Source organism: Bicyclus anynana, chromosome Z (genome assembly GCF_947172395.1).
Source record: "Bicyclus anynana chromosome Z, ilBicAnyn1.1, whole genome shotgun sequence".
Lineage (NCBI taxonomy): Eukaryota > Metazoa > Arthropoda > Insecta > Lepidoptera > Nymphalidae > Bicyclus > Bicyclus anynana.
Genome location: NC_069110.1, coordinates 10,927,040 through 10,948,901, shown reverse-complemented (window position 1 = coordinate 10,948,901; position 21,862 = coordinate 10,927,040). Strand labels below are relative to the sequence as shown.

Sequence of the window (21,862 nt, the reverse complement as noted above, 5' to 3'; positions counted from 1 at the left end):
CTTTTGCGAGAGAAAGCTCGCAAACTGCATACCGCCTCTAGTAGCGAGTTGATTCGCTTCGGAGTTTTGGACAGTGTTTCATCTGTAAATTGGTTTTACCATAAAAGTTCTTTAACTTTTAATTTCTAAAAATGAATATACCATTCCCAGTCATTTACCCGCCCATTATCGCCCCTGATTGGTTTAACCCTGATCGTCCGTGTGATGAGGATGCTGAGTTGACTCTATTAGAGCAAGCGAACGAGCAATGGGTATGTTTTAGAAAAATAAAAACACTTTCAGATATTATTCAAGAACATTTAGAATTGATTAGGGTATTTTCCAGATGTAGAAATATTAATTTGATAACACGTACCTACCAATTCTATTTATAGTGGCTAACTCACAAAATCAATAGTTTCAATTCGGCCATTTTATCTTCACTCACCTTACGTATAGTATATAAAACTGGACAAGTGCGTGTCGGGCTACGCGCAGTGCAGGTTTCCGCAGTTGTAGGTACTCACCAATCATCATCATCATCATCATCATCATATCAGCCGATGGACGTCCACTGCAGGATTTTTTAGGGATTTCTAAACATCACGATCCTGAGCCGCCTGCATCCAGCGAATTCCTGCGACTTGCTTTATGTCGTCAGTCCAACCGGTGGGGGGTCGACCAACACTGCGCTTTGTAGTGCGTCATCATTCCAGCATCTTGGGACCCCAACGTTCATGGGCTCTTCAAAGTACGTGATCCGCTCATTGCCACTTCAGCTTCGTGACTCGTTGAGCAATGTCGGTGACTTTGGTTTTTCTGCGGATCTCCTCATTTTTGATTCAATCTCGCAGAGATACTCCGAGCATAGCTCCTTCCATCACCTGGTGCGTGACTAAGAGCCTTCTTCATTCTTCTGAGGCCCATATACCGACCAAGTCTCGGAACCGTAGGTCATTACTGGCAACACACACAGTTTGGAAGACTTTTGTCTTCAGGCACTGAGGAATTTCGGACGAAAAGGTATCGCGGAGTTTCCCGAATCTTGGCCAGCCGAGTTCAAGTGTATTCGGCGGTTCACCTCTTTCTCGAAATTGGACTTACCTAACTGGGCCATATGTCCTAGGGCCATATGTATATATGTATTCGTCTACAATTTCGAGTGTAGTATTCTCAACATAACTGGGTGGAGCGAAACATGACAATTACACGTTATTTTAGTTTTGGCTATGTTAATTTTCAGGCCCACCTGTTGAGAAACTCACCAATGCCGACTTCGAATGGTGGTTTTGTGCTATATTATAGCTTTCTAGTACTAGTAGTCTCTGAGCTAAACCGGGTCGATTACGGAACCCTAAAAACGAAACATTATCCATGGTCCTGACTGAGCAACGCCATGTTTGTAAATATTCCTACATTTTCGTCTGTCTGTTTGTTAGGCTGTACGAATACCTGTTATGATATTTTATCAAACCCAGTAAAAGAGAACCACCAGCTCACCGGCCCAGGGAACCATAGTTTATGAGTTTATGGAGATAACATGATGTATAAATGAGGATCTGGCACATTTTTTATCACTCTTTTAGGGCATAATGTTCGCCGGTGTACCTACCAAAACGAAGTAACATTTGAAGCTATATTTTCTTTTGTATTATTTTTTTCTGTTACCGACAAGCTACAACAAAATAACAAAAAGTTAACGATTGAACAAACCAATCATAAGTCTTTAAAATATTGTAAAACTCAGGCTGGTTTATGATTTTAGCTTGTCTCAGTTGTGTACAAATTAAAGAAGAATAAAAAAAAATACTTATAACGTTGTAGCAAACTTTTTTTGATAAAGTAATGATTTCATTATTAAAGTAGAATTATCGAGATTTTTGTAGATATTTATAAATTGCCGGGTGGTTATGGTAGGCCTGGGCATTCACTTTTTATATCGCAGGATTGGTAGTATTATTTCGGTCACAGAAAAACTGAAGTTCTACACGAACAGTCTTAGTGATTCATCATCATCATCATCATCATCATCATCATCATCATCATCATCATCATATCAACCGATGGACGTCCACTGACATAGATAAGACTTTTAAACATCATGATCCTGAGCCGCCTGCATCCAGCGGCTCCCTGCTACTCGCTCTATGTCGTCAGTCCACCTGGTGAAAGGTACACAGCGCTTTTTAGTTCGCATTCCAGCACCTTGGGACACACATTGCATCGGCTATTCAAATTAGTAAATGTTTAAGTACATAATATTTTTAACTGTTAGAAGTGATAATGATATGGTGTTCATTAAATTTCAGTTTAACTCGATTGCCCAAAAGTACATGAAGCATGCGCCCGTTATTAAAAAGGCTCCAGCCGCTACTAATGAGCCACCAGCTGATGATACTGGTTCAGATGACGACGGTGACTATTAAAACGTTAATTAAAGATGTTTGCTTATTATTTTTATTTTTTTATATAATATTTCATACATTTGTCATACAGACCTTCTATAATATTACGACTTCAGCATATTCTCAGCACGTCTGTTTTTAAATGTTGCTATGATTGTTTTATTATTTCGCCAAGGCCTCGAGCACTTTTAATTTAATAAACCATAATAGGGATGATGACAGTTTTTTAAATTTCATATAAATTAGAAGTATGTTAATAGTAAAGAAATTTTCTAAAAGTAACAGGATATATGCGATCATTACTTTCGGAGCTACAGGGATTTAACGGGTCAGATTTGCGGCACTGCCATGGATCCCTGAAAAACACCCTACACAAAATAAATTAAAGACGTCGTTGATTCGCTGATCGTTAGATTTGTATGGGCGTTCAAACAAAATTACAAATATCTTCGTTATTTGTGCGTTTATGTTTATAGTTCAAATATTGAAAAATGTCTCGTTTAATGTAAGCAATCAAAAATGTATGAATTTTCATCTAATTACGATAAAAGAATTTTAGTAGATTTTGAAATTCTATAATCTCATTTATTTTACAAAACATTCAGACGATGTTTGTTTTTACATATTAATTAGTTAATATTGACCTTTACCCAAATATCTCATAAAAATCAATTTAATCACACCTAGTCATCATCCCCAGTGGCTACTATAAAGTAATAGTTTTCAGAAAATTTTATTTTGATATTTACCTAAGTATTAGGCTTATTTCATACCTTTTACTCTTACTCTTATCATCATCATCTTATCTTTTTAGGGTTCCGTAGTAACTTTTGTGGTCAATCAAGAAAAAGAATAATTTATTAATCATAAATTTGAAATAAGCACTAAAAAGCTGCTGTTCTATTCACTATTTTGGTCTTTATTATCAACCTATTAAAACAAACATCAAATCAATTAACAAAATGACATCTACCTACAGTGTGATATCCACCAGTAGGCACTGGATGACATTTGTTGCATAGAACCTCAGTTTCGTTTATGTCAACTGTCGTAAGTCGACTGCAGTCGGCGACGTCTCGGCGGCAGCCAACGGCACTCGACTGCAGTCGGCGACGTCTCGGCGGCAGCCAACGGCACTCGACTGCAGTCGGCGACGGCCTCGCCGACTGCAGTCGACTCTTGTCGGCGGTCGACGGCGGTCGCCGACTGCAGTCAAGTGCTGTTGGCTGCCGCCGAGACACATAGTACACATAGGTAGGTCGTAGGTAGATGACATTTCTAAGTTGATTTGATGTTTATTTTTATAGGTTGTTAATAAATACCAAATTACTGAATAGGCCAACAGTTTAACTAATGCCGCATTGACATAATTACATGTCACGCGACCAACTGTTTCTGGTAAGGTTCTTGTAAGATACAAAGTATCTACAGATACAATTTCAAAAATACATTTTATTATTAGAAATTATTAGGCATTTTATGCAACAAATTTTTAGGATGCTATCATAGATGTATGTATGGCTTTGGCAAATGTGAACATTCACCTCATCATCTTCATTATTATTAACAACCCATAATCGGCACACTGTTAAGCACGAGTCTGCTCTCAGAATGTGAGGAGATAGGCTAATAGTCCACCACGCTGGTCCAATATGGATGGATTGGAAGACTTCACACACGTAGACAATTAAGAAAATTTTTTAACCGACTTCCAAAAAGTAGGAGGTTCTACGTTCGGCTGTATGTTTTTTTTTTTTTTTTTATGTATGTCCAGCGATAATTCCGTCATTTGTGGACCGATTTTGAAAATTCTTTTTTTGTTTTGAAGGGTTTGATTCCAGGGTGGTCCCATTTTTTTCATGTCAGGATCTGATGATGGCATCCTGGAGAAATTGAAGGGAACTTTCGAAAATCGTAGGGACGGCTAGTGCGTTTGTTAGTGTTTCCATAAGGTATTTTAAACCACTACAATTTTATGAAAGTTTGGAGTTGGTCTGATGATGGAGCCGAAACACAGACGATGGAACTCGTCAACGATTTACAGCAGGTACCTTTTGTTTGGGCTTGATTTATTTGTATTGATGAGTACTTTCCACCTAGATGGGTTGTGACTGTATTAAGGGTCTGATGATGAAGACGAAGGACAGTTAAGAGAACTCCTCAACGGTTCACAGAAGCTACCTTGTGTTTGGACTTGATAAATTTGTATTGATGAGAATTTTCCACCAAGATGAGTTGTGACTATATTAGGGGTCTGGTGATGAAGACGAAGGATAGTTAAGGGAACTCCTCGACGGTTCACAGTAGCTACCTTGTGTATTGACTTGATAATTTCGTATTGATGAGAACTTTCCACCTGGATAGGTTGTGACTGTATTAAGGGTCTGGTGAAGAAGATGAAGGAGAGTTAAGGGAACTCCTCGACGGTTCACAGTAGCTACCTTTCCAACCATATGGATTGTGACTGCATAGGGGGTCTGGTGATGAAGACGGAGGACAGTCACCTTTCACGTTTTTCTGAATATTCATATTACGTGTGGATAAAGGGGGAGTAAAATTTTGTATATGAGTTAAGGTAGTATTTTTAAAATTGGGATTTTAGGACTTAGATACTTATTATAAGAAAATAACGTTTCATTTGTGTTCACACTCAGTAGGTGTGCTAACACTAAAAATTAAAAAATAAAAATTTTAATAAAAAAAATTCAACCGACTTCCTACTCGAAAATTAACCTAAACTAAAAAGCAAAAAAATAACATCTTACCTATATGCTACCTTCGGATCAGTTTAAAGGCGGTGCCAAGCCAGTGATGTTTTAATTAAAGCCGTTTCTGAAAGAACCACAGAAATTTTGTAATTTAAACGGCAGGTTAATTTTCGAGTAGGAAGTCGGTTGAATTTTTTTTATTAAAATTTTTATTTTTATTATTAGGTATTCAGGGTTTTCTCACAATGTTTTTTCCTAAACGCCTATGATGTAGTACTAGCGCAGCACAAACTCTGGCTTACCGTTTCCTATCATATAATATTATGATGCATGCTTGCGAATTTATTATTAATTTAGCTCAGGATAAAACATACCTTATTTCTCCATCCTTAATTTTTACGAAACATGATGGAAGTAAAGAATAGAGATACAATATAGCTGAAGTACGATAACGCTGAAAACGTACTGTCAGCATTTTCCAAACAGTTTTAAATACTTACCGCGAATAAAAATACGTGTGGTAGCTCGTTTGACGCGTCATGAAGTCTAGGAAAATGTGTAAAAATTTGATACCCTCACATAAACAATTGCAAAAGTTATACCTACACAATTAAAGATTTATTTTTACATTAATGGAAATTACTCTAAAACTATTGGTGTTAGAGAAACAAATTATTTCCGATGTTTCGCCTTCCACCTCAAACTCTTCTCGGAGCCCTTTTTGTATACATGCCTTATAAGATCGTGTCAAAAGATTTACTGATTTTTTTTTATATTTTGTAAGTTATTACTTTTTACAGTTAAGAAAAATCGAAATACCAAGGTTAAGTTACCAATTTTTTATTGCCTGGATTGGAATATTTCTGGTTGTATCTTTATGAAACGCATTGACTGACATAAAATTTTTGACCTTTTGCTAAAAAGTTTTTTGAAACAAAAAAAGGTATACAATATTTATGAAAAACTCGATTGTCAAAATATATTTTTTTATCCTTTAAAATTGTTTTTTTTTTTTATTAAGTTGATTGAAATAAATGGTTTAGTTTGTTTTCTTTCAGTATCGATTATTAAATATTTTTTATAGATTTTATTTTAGTTTGTTAACATTAAGGTTCCTTGACATCAAACGCATAACGCATTTTGATTATTCTCCACCTTCCATGTTGCTTGCATGGTGTCATGCCTTTTATTTAAGCCAAAAATATTTTCATGGCATTAAGTAGTAGCTTAGATTTAATTATTACATCTATAAGTAGAATGGTGTCGGTCCATGCCTGCTGTAGCTATTGCGTCCAGTTGTAGTCATCGTCCTAGGTAGTAGGTACTTATACAAATCTAGTCCCCCCCCCCCCAAAACTATACTGCGACATAATTATGATTGAGGTGGGTTTAAAGAACTTTGATTAGTTGAACGTTCAGACTAAGATATATCAAGATTTTGACATTGAAAAAGAATATTAGTTGAATCAATAGAGCATTTACCTTCTAAGTCCTCAAGAACAGCTCTGATGCATGCATGTAGCATGTAACATGTAACAATGTGACATTTTTGGACCACCACCATTCTAAACTATGAGAATTGATGCACTAGTGTCATATTTAGATGTATAAGAAGTGAACGAATGCTTTGTCATATTTTATGTTCGCAATTTCAATAAATATACTTCTATGATTTTAATGAATTAAATCTAATGATTCTGACTATTTGTTAAGTTTTTATTGTCACCACCAACGATGACGCGGACGAGTCCACATCGCGCGATATGGATGAGGAATCGGCTGATATGGATGAGGACGAAGAAATAACAACCACCGAGTCTCCGGAGATTAATAACGAAGACGAATCGGACAGCCCTGATGACATCGCCGAAGTCGCCGTCCTTGAAGTGCAAGCCTCTATGCACGGAAATCAAGGAAACAATGAATAACTTCATAGGAGCTATTCATTCACTATACGCAGTAACCTTTTTGTGCTTCTAGACCCCATATATCCTAGACTATGCTGATTTCTTTAGATATTCCAATGTAGTAAAACATTAATAGAGTGGGTAGGTAACCATTATAAGTAAACCTACTAGAGGGTAGTTTTAGTTTCTTTGGAATATTACCGTTTTATAGTGCTGATTAGCAGTAGTATACACCCCATTTATTGCGGTCAAGTAGTGATAACTTTCAAAGATTATATTTTAAGAGTACTTGAAAAAATATATAATGATGAAATAGAGAGTTCCATTGCTTCTTTTATCTAAACATTGTATATCTTGTTGATTACGTTAACATTTTGCAAGTTGTTTCAATTTTATTGATCTCAATATTGTTTTTATATAACTTTGATATAATATAAAAAGAGATGCAATGAACCTAGTGTGTTACCTACCTATTAAATTAAAGTTATGACGCAAGCACTAAATTGTTTAATTTTACCTCCCTTTTTGGGTTGTTGATTGTTGTAGTATAACGTACAAATAGATGTTAAAAGATATAATGAAAACAAAAACAGAAAAAGGTAATTAAGACATCAAATAAAATATTATCAGCCTATTTTAATATTCCACTAAAGGGCTTGTCACTATTGAGATCTGAAATATAAAGGACTCGAGTGGCATAGTGTCATGTTTGATTCTGCAACGATAAGTATTAGCTGTTGTTAATGATAATAACCGACATTAACGGCTTAAGTTGCATAAGCTTAAGCTAGTTGTCGGAAGGGTTCCAGTAAGCGTCCATCTGCCAGCAGTGAAGAGGGCGTTTAAATAAACAAGTCTGCTGGGATCGCGCTCCGTCATCCAAACATTAAGGTGGTATATATTAAGGTTAAGGTTATGTAGTTATACAAGTCTATACAAAAAATTCAAGACGTAAGTATATATTATGTGATTCTTTTTAAAAAAATATCTAGGAAGTACAAGATATACAAAATAAGTAGCTATGTAAAATAGCGACAAACGTGAGATAGTTACACATGGAAATGTAATCAAATGTGAACATGAAACAATAAATATTCAAAACGTACTTCTTGAAATATCAAGTGGAAAACATAATATTCCAGCAAGACCGTTAGATCTCGGGCCTTTGGCACCGATATGAAATTTAAAGCCTTTTACTGGTTCAGTTTTAGGACATTCGCATTCCATAGAGTTTTTCTTTTTCGATACTGGCTTCCTCTTTTTATCGTTTTTGTCGTTTTTGCTGTCCTCATACTGAATCTGTTCGGATTTTTCTACGTAGTATTTTAATATTTTTTCGAAACTCACTTCAGGTTCAACCGCTTTTCGAGGTACATTTAATTTGAATCCTGACACGCATTGCGTTAACTCTGACTTTAATATTCTCATTTGTGATTCATTTATTGGGGTAACTTGAAAATCAGGTTTAGGCTTCATCGAACATTTGCACTGGATATTTTCATTTTTTATAATTGTTTTGTCCTCTTTCGTAATTGTGTTAGTATTTCCGTTATTAAGCCACTTTTCCTCAGTCGGACTACCACTTTTTAATATATATGAACACGGGCAGCTTGCATCTTCCTTTGGGCCTTTCGGAGGACTTTTGTTTACTGAAATGCAAGGATTTGATTAAATAAAATAAACGAAAGGAAAGAAAACAATGTAATGTAATGTTAAGTAGGGGTATGGTAGGGGTACGTGTAGGGTAAGGGTAGGTTAGGGGTAGGGTAGGGGTAGGGTAGGGGTAGGGTAGGGGTAGGGTAGGGGTAGGGTAAGGGTAGAGTAGGGGTAGGGTAGGGGTAGGATAGGGTTAAGGAAGGGTTAGAGTAGTGTAGAGCAGATATAGGGAAGATGTGCATATAAGTAAAAGCGATCCTTGACAGGGTCCGCTATCACCCTAATATTTTAAAGGCGAAAGTTTGTGTGTGTGTATGTTTGTTTCTCCTTTACGCTGCGGCTACTGAAGCGATTTGGCTGAAATTTGGAATGGAAATAGATTTCACTCTGTAAACACATAGGCTATTATACTTTTCATCCCGGAAAAATCCATGGTTTCCAGGGGCTTGTGAAAAACTAATTTTACGCGGGCGAAGTCGCGGGCGTTCGCTAGTTTTATATATTTAGGCCGACTAAATTGATGAACTCTTATAATTATGTACATAATTTTATACCTACATAAATAGTATACATATATTTTATACCTATAGGTGTAGGTGGTAAGCCGGATAATCTCTCCTCTTCTTTACAACCAACGTCAAATGAAACTTTTTGGCCAGGTTTTTCTGGATACGCCTTTGTTCTTCGTGGATTTTGATACTCCTTCAACTTTTCACAAATGTTATTGTTTTCCATTGGTTTGCAACTACATGGTCTATCTTCAGTAGTGTCAGTACTGACAATTCGATGTACTTTTCCGGCAAATGCTACGCAAGTTTTATTATGATTTTCATGTATATTAAGATTGCTTTTTGTAGAAGTATTGTCGGTAAATTGTATTAAAACCACGTCGTTTGAACTTTTTGCTTCAGAAACCAGTTTTAGACCATCACTTTTACATGTGCCTATAGATGAAAAATATTGTTTTTTTTAATATTCTATATCTAATAATATATAAAATTCTCGTATTGCTGTATTTGTTAAAATAATGCAGAATCGGCTAACATCCATCTCCGAATCACCAAAAATTTTTCTATGATTCTTTACTTATAATAAAACTGTAACAGGTCCAATTCTGTACTTTCTTGCAGAGAATTAATTATAAATCGATAATCAAGCCAAAATATTTATTTTTTCTTTCTTGTCTGTCTGTCTTGTATTTTTGTTGATAGTTGATTAGATGCATCACGCTAAAACTATTGCTTAAAGTACGAAACTCGACAATTACGCTATAGCATCTGTCTAAAACTAATGTTTGTAAAGTTTCAATATGAAAGATTTATTGGTTAGATTTCAGTATTGAAAACATAGTATTTTGCGTACTATATATTTTTTCAATAGTATATAGTACGCAGACCAAAGAAAGTAATTGAATGTACGGAATTGAATGTACGGATCAGGTCTTTCCTTGCGCAGAAAAGCTGAAAAATTATAAAGTTATGGTACGCAAAAAAGATTTTTAATCTTTTATTGAATTGGAAAAGGCCTATGACTAAGTGGTATGGTCAGCATTGTCTATGTGTGAGGTGAACAATAAACTCTTAAAGTGTTCTATAATAATTCTAGTGTTTGTGTCAGAATAAATGGGGCTTACACTGATTGGTTACTTGTTGCAAAATGTGATCACCAAGGGTGTGTTGCGTCACTATGCTAGTTCAACACCTATTCATGGACAACTGCTTGACATTTATTTGAAAGTATTAATGGACTAAGAATAAACGAATAACTCATCAAATGTTTACTCTGCGCTAATGACCAAGTAATACTTACACCGTGTTTGATTCACGTAAGTAAATGAAAAGTGAATAAGCTAGGGAGATCTGCACGGATCGTAGCAAGTGGAAGGAGGTACTATATGCCTACCCTTAATAAAACAAGATCAAAGTGCGATCTGACGTAGCTTACATGATCTATGCTTTGCCTAATTGTCTTGTAAAAATACAAAAACATACCATCCCGCCTCCATCCTATACAAAGCAAGATCCCAGTGCGATATGACAGCTCATTTTCTCAAAGATGAAACCTTGGATTTTCAGTATAGTCTGATGAGATAAGACAATTATGCAAAGCATAGATTATGTAAGCTACGTTTCTCTTAAGTCGAACTAAGAAAATGTAAGTTATATGAAAATAATGAATTTTATGATTGATAAGCGTCCACTTTGAGGTCGACAAAATCCTTGAAGTCCAATTATTTAAACAAATACTTACTATTATGATATGAATTGGTTGTGTTACTCCAATAGGAACAATTTTCGGAAATTTGCATACCAATAATAATTGATTTGGATCTATCTAATAGGTAACTGGAGTTTGCATCAGATCCATCGGAAGAAGTTGATACAATAATAATAAGAGAAGGTTCTTCTAATGTGTTCTCTGTAAACTCTTTGCCAATTGTTTTAAAAATTTTCAAGTCAGTAGTTTTTTCCATACTCATTGCACGTTCTTGGTATGTATGCTTTCGTAAATCTATAAACTGATGACATTCCGACTGGATAGCTCTTGATACCACATAATCGTAATCAAATACTTTTTGAGAATTCCTTGATAATATCTGCGAAGACCATTTACTTGTTGTCGAGCATATATACTGAGCGCTTAAATCAGAATCGCTAAAAAATATAAAATTATTATTTATCTGTTAAATATTAGAAAAAATATTAACCAGCATAATTAAATACAAACCTAGAATGATATTTATTACTGCTAGTATTTTCTTCAGAGTTTAACTTTATTACAATTTTAATATTGTCTATACTTTTTTTGTTAATGTAATTATCTAAATAAGAGGATGTTTCTGTTATAGAAAAAGATGATACACTGGATGCGCCAGATGATGTTGTTAAAGTTATTGATGAATCAGATTTTATGAAGTAAACAGTTTCCAAACTGGAAACTCTAGAAGATTGCGACGTGTATAATTCTTCCTTAATTTTACTGTTTAGAAGTCGTGGCTTATTATGATAGCTATTAAATGGCATTATGAAAGTTATTTTATCTTCCGTTATAAAATCATTTACAACATTTTTATCGGTTCCCATTAAAGAACTTGTATATATATTTAGGTGTGGTGATAATTTGGTATCAATAGTTTTAGTAAAATCGTTTAATTTTCTTTTCGTTTTTAGTTTTCGTTTTTGGTTTAATTCACTACTATATAACCATGGTACTCCTATTACTCTTCCAATTACAACTTTAATGCCATCGTTATCAGTGAAAACACCTCCTTTAACACCCGGCACACACTCTTCTGGACAGGGGCACAAGGATGATATATCAGGCGAAGTGACTCTAATTTTAACATAACTGTGCTTAAATCTTATTTTCTTTTTGTCACACCCACACCCTCTATCGCACTTAGTAGTTTTCACAATATCTTCGAATTCTTCAATAATTTCACCTTTTGATTTAGATACACCTACGCCTTTTACATGTTTTTTCATTGAGGTGTCTCCACTTTTCATAGAAATAGTTTTAATTGACGATGATGGTTTCGCTTCTGTTTGAGTAGTTTTCTTAATTTTAGATACAAGAGCTTTTTCAGAATTTGTTCGGCCTACTGGGAGTGGTAGACCCAATTTGGCTTGAGCACGAAGTATTTCTTCCTTTTTAGCTGGAGACTTACCTATTAATGGTGTAATGAGGCCAGCGGCCATAGCCTTTTTGTATATTTCTTTGTCACGCTTTGTTTTTGGCGATGGAGGTAATCCAACTTCAAAATGAATTTCATCTAACATACGCTGCTCAGAAGCAGTCTTCGCTTTTGGTAAAGGAATCCCTTTCAGTGCTAGATCTTTCAAAATTTTCTTTTTCTCCTCTGGATTTTTTCCATGCAAGGATGCTAATAGTTCTCCTGATTTAGCTTTTCGAATATATTTCGCAAGTGCTTCATGAGAGGTAATTTTCTTTTCTGACGGTGGTTTCATTACCGAGATACCTAAACGTTCCGATTCAGATTTAAGTAAACCACAAATACATTCAGTGCTAGGTCCTCCCTTCTCCTTCATTTTTTTGGCAGATTTCTTATCTAATTTTTCAATTTTTTCTGGTGGAAGCGCTGGAGGCCCTAAGAGAGTAGTAGCTTTTATTTTTTTTATTAGAGCTTTTTCTGAAGGTGTACGTCCTTCGGGTAATTGTAAGCCCAGCTGTGCTCGACCTCTGAGTATTTCTTCTTTTCTGGAATCACTTTTCCCTTCAAGAGGAGTAATAAGACCAGCAGCCATAGCTCTGTCATATTTTTCTTTAGTTGATTTGTCTTTTGGTTCAGGAGGAAGACCAACATCAGCTCTAATTTTGTCAATGAGGTCTTGTTCAGAAGAAGTTGTTGCCGTCGGCAGTGGCACACCTTTTTTCACTAATCCTTTTAATATCTTTTCTTTTTGTTCTTTTGGTAACCCTTTAAGAGGAGTTTCTGCTTTGATTTTAGATATTAGAGCCTTTTCTGAAGGTGTACGTCCTTCGGGTAATTGTAAGCCTAGTTTAGCTTGACCTCTGAGTATTTCTTCTTTTCTGGAATCACTTTTTCCTTCAAGAGGAGTAATAAGACCAGCAGCCATAGCTCTGTCATATTTTTCTTTAAACGATTTGTCTTTTGGTTCAGGAGGAAGACCAAAATCAGCTCTTACTTTGTCCATAAGATCTTGTTCAGAAGATGTTGTTGCCATTGGAAGTGGTACACCTTTTTTTACTAATCCTTTTAATATCTTTTCTTTTTGTTCTTTCGGTAAGCCTTTGAGAGGAGCTTCTGCTTTGATTTTAGATATGAGAGCTTTTTCTGAAGGCGTTCGACCTTTTGGTAATGGTAAGCCCAGTTTTGCTTGACCTCTAAGTATTTCTTCTTTCCTAGAATCACTCTTTCCTTCAAGAGGAGTAATAAGACCAGCAGCCATAGCTCTATCATAATTTTCTTCAGACAATTTGTCTTTTGGTTCAGGAGGAAGACCAACATCAGCTCTAACTTTGTTTATAACTTCTTGTTCAGAAGAAGTTGTTGCCCGTGGCAGTGGCAAACCATCTCTTAACAACCCTTTTAATATTTTTTCTCTTTGTGCCTTGGTTTTACCACTGAGAGGGCTTGTTTCTTTGATTTTAGATTCTTTCGGTAACCCTTTGAGGGGAGATGCTGCTTTGATTTTAGATATAAGAGCCTTTTCTGAAGGCGTACGTCCTTCGGGTAATTGTAAGCCTAATTTTGCTTGACCTCTGAGTATTTCCTCTTTTCTGGAATCACTTTTTCCTTCAAGAGGAGTAATAAGACCATCAGCCATTGCTTTTTTGTATTTTTTTTTTTCAGCAGATGTTGTTGGTTCTGGTGGCAGACCAATATCTGCTCTGAATCGATCAATAAGCTCTTGGTCTGAGTCAGTATTTGCTTCTGGCAATGGAAGACCTTGCTTCGCTAAACTTTTTAGTATCTTTAGCTTTTCTTCCTTAGATTTTCCATCAAGAGGAGTAAGTAGTCCTGCAGCTTTGGCTTTACGCAACTTTTCTGATGGTGATACGTCTTGTGATACTTTTTGAGGGAATAATTCGCAAATACATTCATCACTTGGGCTTTTGCTTTCTTTTAGGGATTTCCTGGTTTCTAAATCCATTTTTTTAAATTGTTCCGGTGGCAAAGTTGGACGCCCCGCTACATGAGTTGGTTTTGTTGATAGTATATCTGACACTGAAGTGGTAGCCTTGATTTTTTTTATAAGAGCTTTTTCTGAAGGTGTTCGTCCTTTGGGTAATGGTAAGCCTAGTTTTGCTTGACCTCTGAGTATTTCTTCCTTTCTTGAATCACTCTTTCCTTCAAGAGGAGTAATAAGACCAGCAGCCATAGCTCTGTCATATTTTTCTTTAGACTGTTTGTCTTTTGGTTCAGGAGGAAGACCTACTTCGGCTCGAACTTTGTCTATAACATCTTGTTCAGAAGTAGTTGTTGCCCTGGGTAGTGGTACACCTTTTTGCACTAACCCTTTTAATATCTTTTCCTTTTGTTCTTTTCGTAAGCCTTTAAGAGGAGCTGTTTCTTTGATTTTAGATATAAGAGCTTTTTCTGAAGGCGTTCGTCCTTTGGGTAATGGTAAGCCCAGTTTTGCTTGACCTCTAAGTATTTCTTCTTTTCTTGAGTCGCTCTTTCCTTCAAGAGGAGTAATGAGACCGGCAGACATAGCTCTGTCATATTTTTCTTTTAAAGATTTGTCTTTTGGTTCTGGAGGAAGTCCTACTTCCGCTCGAACTTTGTCTATAATCTCTTGTTCAGAAGTAGTTGTTGCCCTCGGCAGTGGTACACCTTTTTGTACTAACCCTTTTAACATCTTTTCCTTTTGTTCTTTCGGTAAACCTTTGAGAGGAGTTTCTGCTTTGATTTTCAATATAAGAGCCTTTTCTGAAGGCGTACGTCCTTCGGGTAATTGTAAGCCCATTTTAGCTTGTTTTCTAAGAATCTTCTCCTTTTGAGAAGGTGTCTTTCCATTTAATGGAATTATGATACCATCTGCCAAGGCTTTGTCATATATTGTTTTAGACGATTTATCTTTCGGTTCAGGAGGAAGACCAAGTTCAGCTCGAACGTGGTCCATAAGTTTTTGTTCTGAAGCACTTTTTGCCTCTGGTAGTGGTAAACCTTGCTTTGCTAAATCTTTGAGCATCCTTTCCTTTTGTTCTTTCGGTAACCCTTTGAGAGGAGTTGTTGCTTTGATTTTAGATATGAGAGCCTTTTCTGAAGTTGTACGTCCTTCGGGTAATTGTAAGCCCATTTTGGCTTGTTCTCTGAGAATCTTTTCCTTTTGGGAAGGTGTCTTTCCATTTAGAGGAATTATGATACCGTCTGCCAGCGCTTTGTCATATATTGCTTTAGACGTTTCATCTTTTGGTTCAGGAGGAAGACCAAGTTCAGCTCGAACTTGGTCCATAAGCTTTTGTTCAGAAGCACTTTGTGCCTCTGGTAGTTGTATACCTTGCTTTGCTAAATCTTTTAATATACTTTCCTTTTGCTCTTTCGGTAACCCTTTGAGAGGAGTTGTTGCTTTAATTTTAGATATCAGAGCCTTTTCAGAAGGCGTACGTCCTTCGGGTAATTGTAAGCCCATTTTGGCTTGTTCTCTAAGAATCTCCTCCTTTTCAGAAGATGTCTTTCCATTTAGTGGAATGATGATACCGGCTGCCAAGGCTTTGTCATATTTTTTTTTAGATGATTTATCTTTTGGTTCGGGAGGAAGACCCAGTTCAGTTCGAATTTTGTCCATAAGCTCTTTTTCAGAAGTACTTTTTGCCTCTGGCAGTGGTAACCCTTCTTTTGCTAAATCTTTTAGTATTCCTTCCTTTTGTTCCTTAGGTAACCCTTTGAGAGGAGTTGTTGTTTTGATTTTAGATATAAGAGCCTTTTCTGAAGGCGTACGGCCTTCGGGTAATTGTAAACCCATTTTGGCTTGTTCTCTGAGAATCTTTTCCTTTTGGGAAGGTGTCTTTCCATTTAGTGGAATTATGATACCGTCTGCCAAGGCTTTGTCATATATTTTCTTAGACGATTTATCTTTTGGTTCAGGAGGAAGACCAAGTTCAGCTCGAACTTTGTCCATAAGTTCTTGTTCAGAAGCACTTTTCGCCTCTGGCAGTGGTAAACCTTCATTTGCTAAATCTTTTAGTATCCTTTCCTTTTGTTCTTTCGGTAACCCTTTGAGAGGAGTTGTTGCTTTGATTTTAGATATAAGAGCCTTTTCTGAAGGCGTACGTCCTTCGGGCAATTGTAAGCCCATTTTGGCTTGTTCTCTGAGAATCTTTTCCTTTTGAGAAGGTGTCTTTCCATTTAGTGGAATTATGATACCGTCTGCCAAGGCTTTGTCATATATTGTTTTAGACGTTTCATCTTTTGGTTCAGGAGGAAGACCAAGTTTAGCTCGAACTTGGTCCATAAGCTTTTTTTCAGAAGCACTTTGTGCCTCTGGTAGTGGTATACCTTGCTTTGCTAAATCTTTTAATATATTTTCCTTTTGCTCTTTCGGTAACCCTTTGAGAGGAGTTGTTGCTTTAATTTTAGATATCAGAGCCTTTTCTGAAGGCGTACGTCCTTTGGGTAATTGTAAGCCCATTTGAGCTTGTTCTCTCAGGATCTCCTCCTTTTCAGAAGGTGGCTTTCTATTTAATGGAATGATTCTTCCAGCTGCCATTGCTTTGTCATATATTTTTTTAGATGATTTATCTTTTGGTTCAGGAGGAAGACCAAGTTCGGCTCGAACTTTATCCATAAGCTCTTTTTCAGAAGCACTTTTTGCCTCTGGTAGTGGTAAACCTTCCTTTGCTAAATCTTTTAGTATCCTTTCCTTTTGTTCTTTCGGTAACCCTTTGAGAGGAGTTGTTGCTTTGATTTTAGATACGAGAGCCTTTTCTGAAGGCGTACGTCCTTTGGGTAATTGTAAGCCCATTTTGGCTTGTTCTCTGAGAATCTCCTCCTTTTGAGAAGGTGTTTTTCCTTTTAGAGGAATTATGATACCAGCTGCCAAGGCTTTGTCATATAGTTTTTTAGACGATTTATCTTTCGGTTCAGGAGGAAGCCCAAGTTCAGCTCGAACTTTGTCCATAAGTTCTTGTTCAGAAGCACTTTTCGCCTCTGGCAGTGGTAAACCTTCCTTTGCTAAATCTTTTAGTATCCTTTCCTTTTGTTCTTTCGGTAACCCTTTGAGAGGAGTTGTTGCTTTGATTTTAGATATAAGAGCCTTTTCTGAAGGCGTACGCCCTTTGGGTAATTGTAAGCCCATTTTGGCTTGTTCTCTAAGAATTTTCTCCTTTTCAGCAGGTGTTTTTCCATTTAGTGGAATTATGATACCGTCCGCCAAGGCTTTGTCATATTTTGTTTTAGACGTTTCATCCCTTGGTTCAGGAGGAAGACCAAGTTCAGCTCGAACTTGGTCCATAAGCTTTTGTTCAGAAGCACTTTGAGCCTCTGGTAGTGGTATACCTTGCTTTGCTATATCTTTTAATATATTTTCCTTTTGTTCTTTCGTTAACCCTTTAAGAGGAGTTGTTGTTTTGATTTTAGATATAAGAGCCTTTTCTGAAGGCGTACGTCCTTCGGGTAATTGTAAGCCCATTTTGGCTTGTTCTCTAAGAATCTCCTCCTTTTCAGAAGGTGTCTTTCCATTTAGTGGAATGATGATACCGGCTGCCAAAGCTTTGTCATATATTTTTTTAGATGATTTATCTTTTGGTTCAGGAGGAAGACCTAGTTCAGCTCTAACTTTGTCTATAAGCTCTTTTTCAGAAGCACTTTTTGCCTCTGGCAGTTGTAACCCTTCCTTTGCTAAATCTTTTAGCATCCTTTCCTTTTGTTCTTTGGGTATTCCTTTGAGAGGAGTTGTTGCTTTGATTTTAGTTATTAGAGCCTTTTCTGAAGGCGTACGTCCTTCGGGTAATTGTAAGCCCATTTTAGCTTGTTGTCTAAGAATCTTCTCCTTTTGAGAAGGTGTCTTTCCATTCAGTGGAATGATGATACCATCTGCCAAGGCCTTTTCATATACTTTTTTAGACGATTCATCTTTTGGTTCAGGAGGAAGACCAAGTTCAGCTCGAATTTTATCCATTAGCTTTTTTTCAGAAGCACTTTTTGCCTCTGGCAGTGGTAAACCTTCCTTTACTAAATCTTTTAGTATCCTTTCCTTTTGTTCCTTAGGTAACCCTTTGAGAGGAGTTGTTGTTTTGATTTTAGATATAAGAGCCTTTTCTGAAGGTGTACGTCCTTCGGGTAATTGTAAACCCATTTTGGCTTGTTCTCTAAGAATTTTTTCCTTTTCAGCAGGTGTTTTTCCATTTAGTGGAATTATGATACCGTCCGCCAAGGCTTTGTCATATTTTGTTTTAGACGTTTCATCTTTTGGTTCAGGAGGAAGACCAAGTTCAGCTCGAACTTGGTCCATAAGCTTTTGTTCAGAAGCACTTTGTGCCTCTGGTAATGGTAAACCTTGTTTTGCTAAATCTTTTAATATCTTTTCCTTTTGTTCTTTTGGTAACCCTTTAAGAGGAGTTGTTGTTTTGATTTTAGATATAAGAGCCTTTTCTGAAGGCGTACGTCCTTCGGGTAATTGTAAGCCCATTTTGGCTTGTTCTTTAAGAATCTTCTCTTTTTCAGAAGGTGTCTTTCCATTTAGTGGAATTATGATACCGTCTGCCAAGGCTTTGTTATATATTTTTTTAGAAGTTTCATCTTTTGGTTCAGGAGGAAGACCAAGTTGAGCTCGAACTTTGTCCATAAACTTTTGTTCAGAAGCACTTTTTGCTTCTGGTAATGGTAAACCTTGCTTTGCTAAGTCTTTTAATATATTTTCCTTTTGTTCTTTTGTTAACCCTTTGAGAGGAGTTGTTGCTTTGATTTTAGATATAAGAGCCTTTTCTGAAGGTGTACGTCCTTCGGGTAATTGTAAGCCCATTTTGGCTTGTTCTCTAAGAATCTTCTCCTTTTCAGTAGGTGTTTTTCCGTTTAATGGAATGATAATACCAGATTTCAAGGCTTTGTCATATATTTTCTTGGAAGTTTCATCTTTTGGTTCAGGAGGAAGACCAAGTTCAGCTCGAACTTGGTCCATAAGCTTTTTTTCAGAAGCACTTTGTGCCTCTGGTAGTGGTAAACCTTGCTTTGCGAAATCTTTTAATATCTTCTCCTTTTGTTCTTTTGGTAACTCTTTAAGAGGAGTTGTTGTTTTGGTTTTATATATAAGAGCCTTTTCGGAAGGCGTACGTCCTTCAGGTAATTGTAAGCCCATTTTGACTTGTTCTCTAAGAATCTTCTCCTTTTCAGAAGGTGTCTTTCCATTTAGTGGAATTATGATACCGTCTGCCAAGGCTTTGTCATATATTTTCTTAGACGATTTATCTTTTGGTTCAGGAGGAAGACCAAGTTCAGCTCGAACTTTGTCCATAAGCTTTTGTTCGGAAGCACTCTGTGCCTCAGGTAGTGGTAAACCTTGCTTTGCTAAATCTTTTAATATCTTTTCCTTTTGTTCTTTCGGTAACGCTTTGAGAGGAGTTGTTGTTTTGATTTTAGATATAAGAGCTTTTTCAGAAGGCGTACGTCCTTCGGGTAATTGTAAGCCCATTTTCGCTTGTTCTCTAAGAATCTTTTCCTTTTCAGAAGGTGTCTTTCCATTTAGTGGAATTATGATACCAGCAGCCATTGCTCTGTTGTAGTTATCTTTTTCAATAGCTGTTTTTGGTTCAGATGGTAGACCAATATCCATACGAACTTTGTCCATAATCTCTTGATCAGAAGCACTTTTTGCCTGTGGTAATGGCAAACCTTTCTTGGCCAACTCTATTAATATCGCTTTCTTTTGTTCCTTTGATTTACCGTCAAGAGGAGTTATTAATCCTGTTAGTTTCTGACCGGCTTCTTCTCGAACTTCGTTCATGAGTTTCTGATCAGATGGAGTTTTTGCCTCTGGGAATGGTATGCCTTGCTTTATAAAATCTTTTAAAATTTTTTTTTTTTGGCTTTTTGATTTAGCTTTATCTAGTTGTCCATAGTGTTCTTGTAGATCCTTTCGGGGTACATTTGCTCTGATTTTTTCTATTAAGGCCTTTTCAGAAGTCGTTCGGCCTTCTGGGAGGGGAATTCCATTTTCGGCTAATTTTGTCAATATCTCTTCCTTTTCAGGTAGAGTCTTGCCGTTCAAAGGTATAATTATGCCAGCCTTGTAAGCTTTTTTATATTTTTCACTGTCAGATGCATTTGTAGTTTCTGGGGGCAGGCCAAGATCCCTACGAACTTTCATTATGAGATCTTTATCCGACTTTGTTTTTCCTTTTGGCAAAGGCCTACCAGCAAGAGCAATATCCTTAAGTGCCTTTTCTTTTTCTGCTAAACTTTTTCCTAAGTAAGACAGACTTTTACTTTTTAGTAGTTTTTTTTTGTCTTCGACTGCAATCTGAACACCCGATTTTCGTAACTCTCCTAGTTTTCGTTCTTCTCGCGGTAAATGACCGCAAAGAATGCAATTACAATTATCACAATCTTTTTTTTTATAACAATCATATAAACTTTTCATAACTTCAAACATTGCATCTGAGTTACATGAACAACAACAACTGTCGTCTTCAGTTTTAAATAATTGACAACGGTATACTTTCAAACTAAATTTAGTGTTCAGATTGGAGTTTGAAATATCATATTTCATATTTGGACGATCCGCAATATCATCAATGTCTGAGTTTTCATTGGTAGGAGGACTTGATGGATGGTTTGAGAATTTATGGCAACTTTTTGATCTACTATTAATAAAAACTACATTTATACCATCTGAATCACAGATACTAAGTGATGGCACACTATAAGCGTTTGAACTATTCCACAGTTCTTTTATTAATTCAGTACGCTTATACAAATCCGGGATCAATATACGTTTCGTATATTTGTATGTATTTAGGTTTTTAAGAAATTGTTTTTTCTGCACGAAATCGCTGTCAACTATTCTTTTACTGTACGATTTATTCCATTTATCATGTAAGGCAGTTGTATGATAATCAATAGAATACGTCATCATAGATCTTTTGATGTTATTTCGATCTACTAGGTACTTTAGTGATCCAAATATTTTGTCGCCGTTCTTATAGATGTAGCTTACTCGTGGAAGAAAACAATCGTAATTGTCGACGTCTGCCATGATGCAATTTTTCAGAACTAGGGTCAGTTTAGTTACTGTTGCTGTACCTAATAAAGAACACAATTGATTATATAATTGAGTTGTTATTTCACTAATGTAACTAGTAGACCTAGCTTGCGACCAAGGGAAGAAAAGAGGTGTTGTTCCAGTCCCACATATTTCGTCCCAACGCAATGAAAAAGAACGGTTTTCCGGTTGCGGTTCTATTGATTAAAATTTGTCAATTTATATCACGTAATATGTCTTTGGTCGCATGTTAGGCGTACAGAATAAGCTAATGAGTGCAAGCTAGTGAAAATATTCTCTATATTTTCGCCCTGAACATCGTATGAAATCAGTGGCGGTCTTAACGATAGCAGTATCCTGGGCACGAGAAACGAAACCTACTACCCTTTGCGATAGTAGCGTTATTGATTACAGAAAGCCTTAAATAAAATACTATAAATTTCTCTTCAGGAAAAATCGAAACATTTTATTAAGGAGGGTAAACTTCGATTTTGGTCAAATATAAGTTTGGAAAAAAACCTCTA

General features: G+C 36.3%; 2 protein-coding genes across 2 annotated transcripts; one reads left to right on the top strand and one right to left on the bottom strand.

Annotated features, from left to right (window-relative positions):
• LOC112045877 (anaphase-promoting complex subunit 15) lies at positions 1 to 7,496 on the top strand. Its single transcript, XM_024082250.2, has 3 exons — positions 1 to 251; positions 2,289 to 2,394; positions 6,806 to 7,496. Exons 1-3 carry the CDS (start codon positions 132 to 134, stop codon positions 7,018 to 7,020), a joined length of 441 nt encoding a protein of 146 aa, XP_023938018.1. The 5' UTR covers positions 1 to 131; the 3' UTR covers positions 7,021 to 7,496.
• A 499-nt stretch (positions 7,497 to 7,995) lies between these two features.
• On the bottom strand, positions 7,996 to 20,846 carry LOC112045878 (uncharacterized). The gene is made up of 11 exons (XM_052890786.1): positions 20,223 to 20,846; positions 19,637 to 20,129; positions 18,474 to 19,039; positions 17,023 to 18,344; positions 15,641 to 16,785; positions 15,026 to 15,376; positions 14,786 to 14,893; positions 12,725 to 14,656; positions 11,718 to 12,580; positions 9,240 to 9,363; positions 7,996 to 8,648 (listed from the first exon to the last, which is right to left on the bottom strand). The coding sequence occupies exons 1-11, from the start codon at positions 20,844 to 20,846 to the stop codon at positions 8,095 to 8,097; spliced, it is 8,082 nt and encodes a 2,693-aa protein (XP_052746746.1). The 3' UTR covers positions 7,996 to 8,094.
• Positions 20,847 to 21,862: the final 1,016 nt, after the last annotated feature.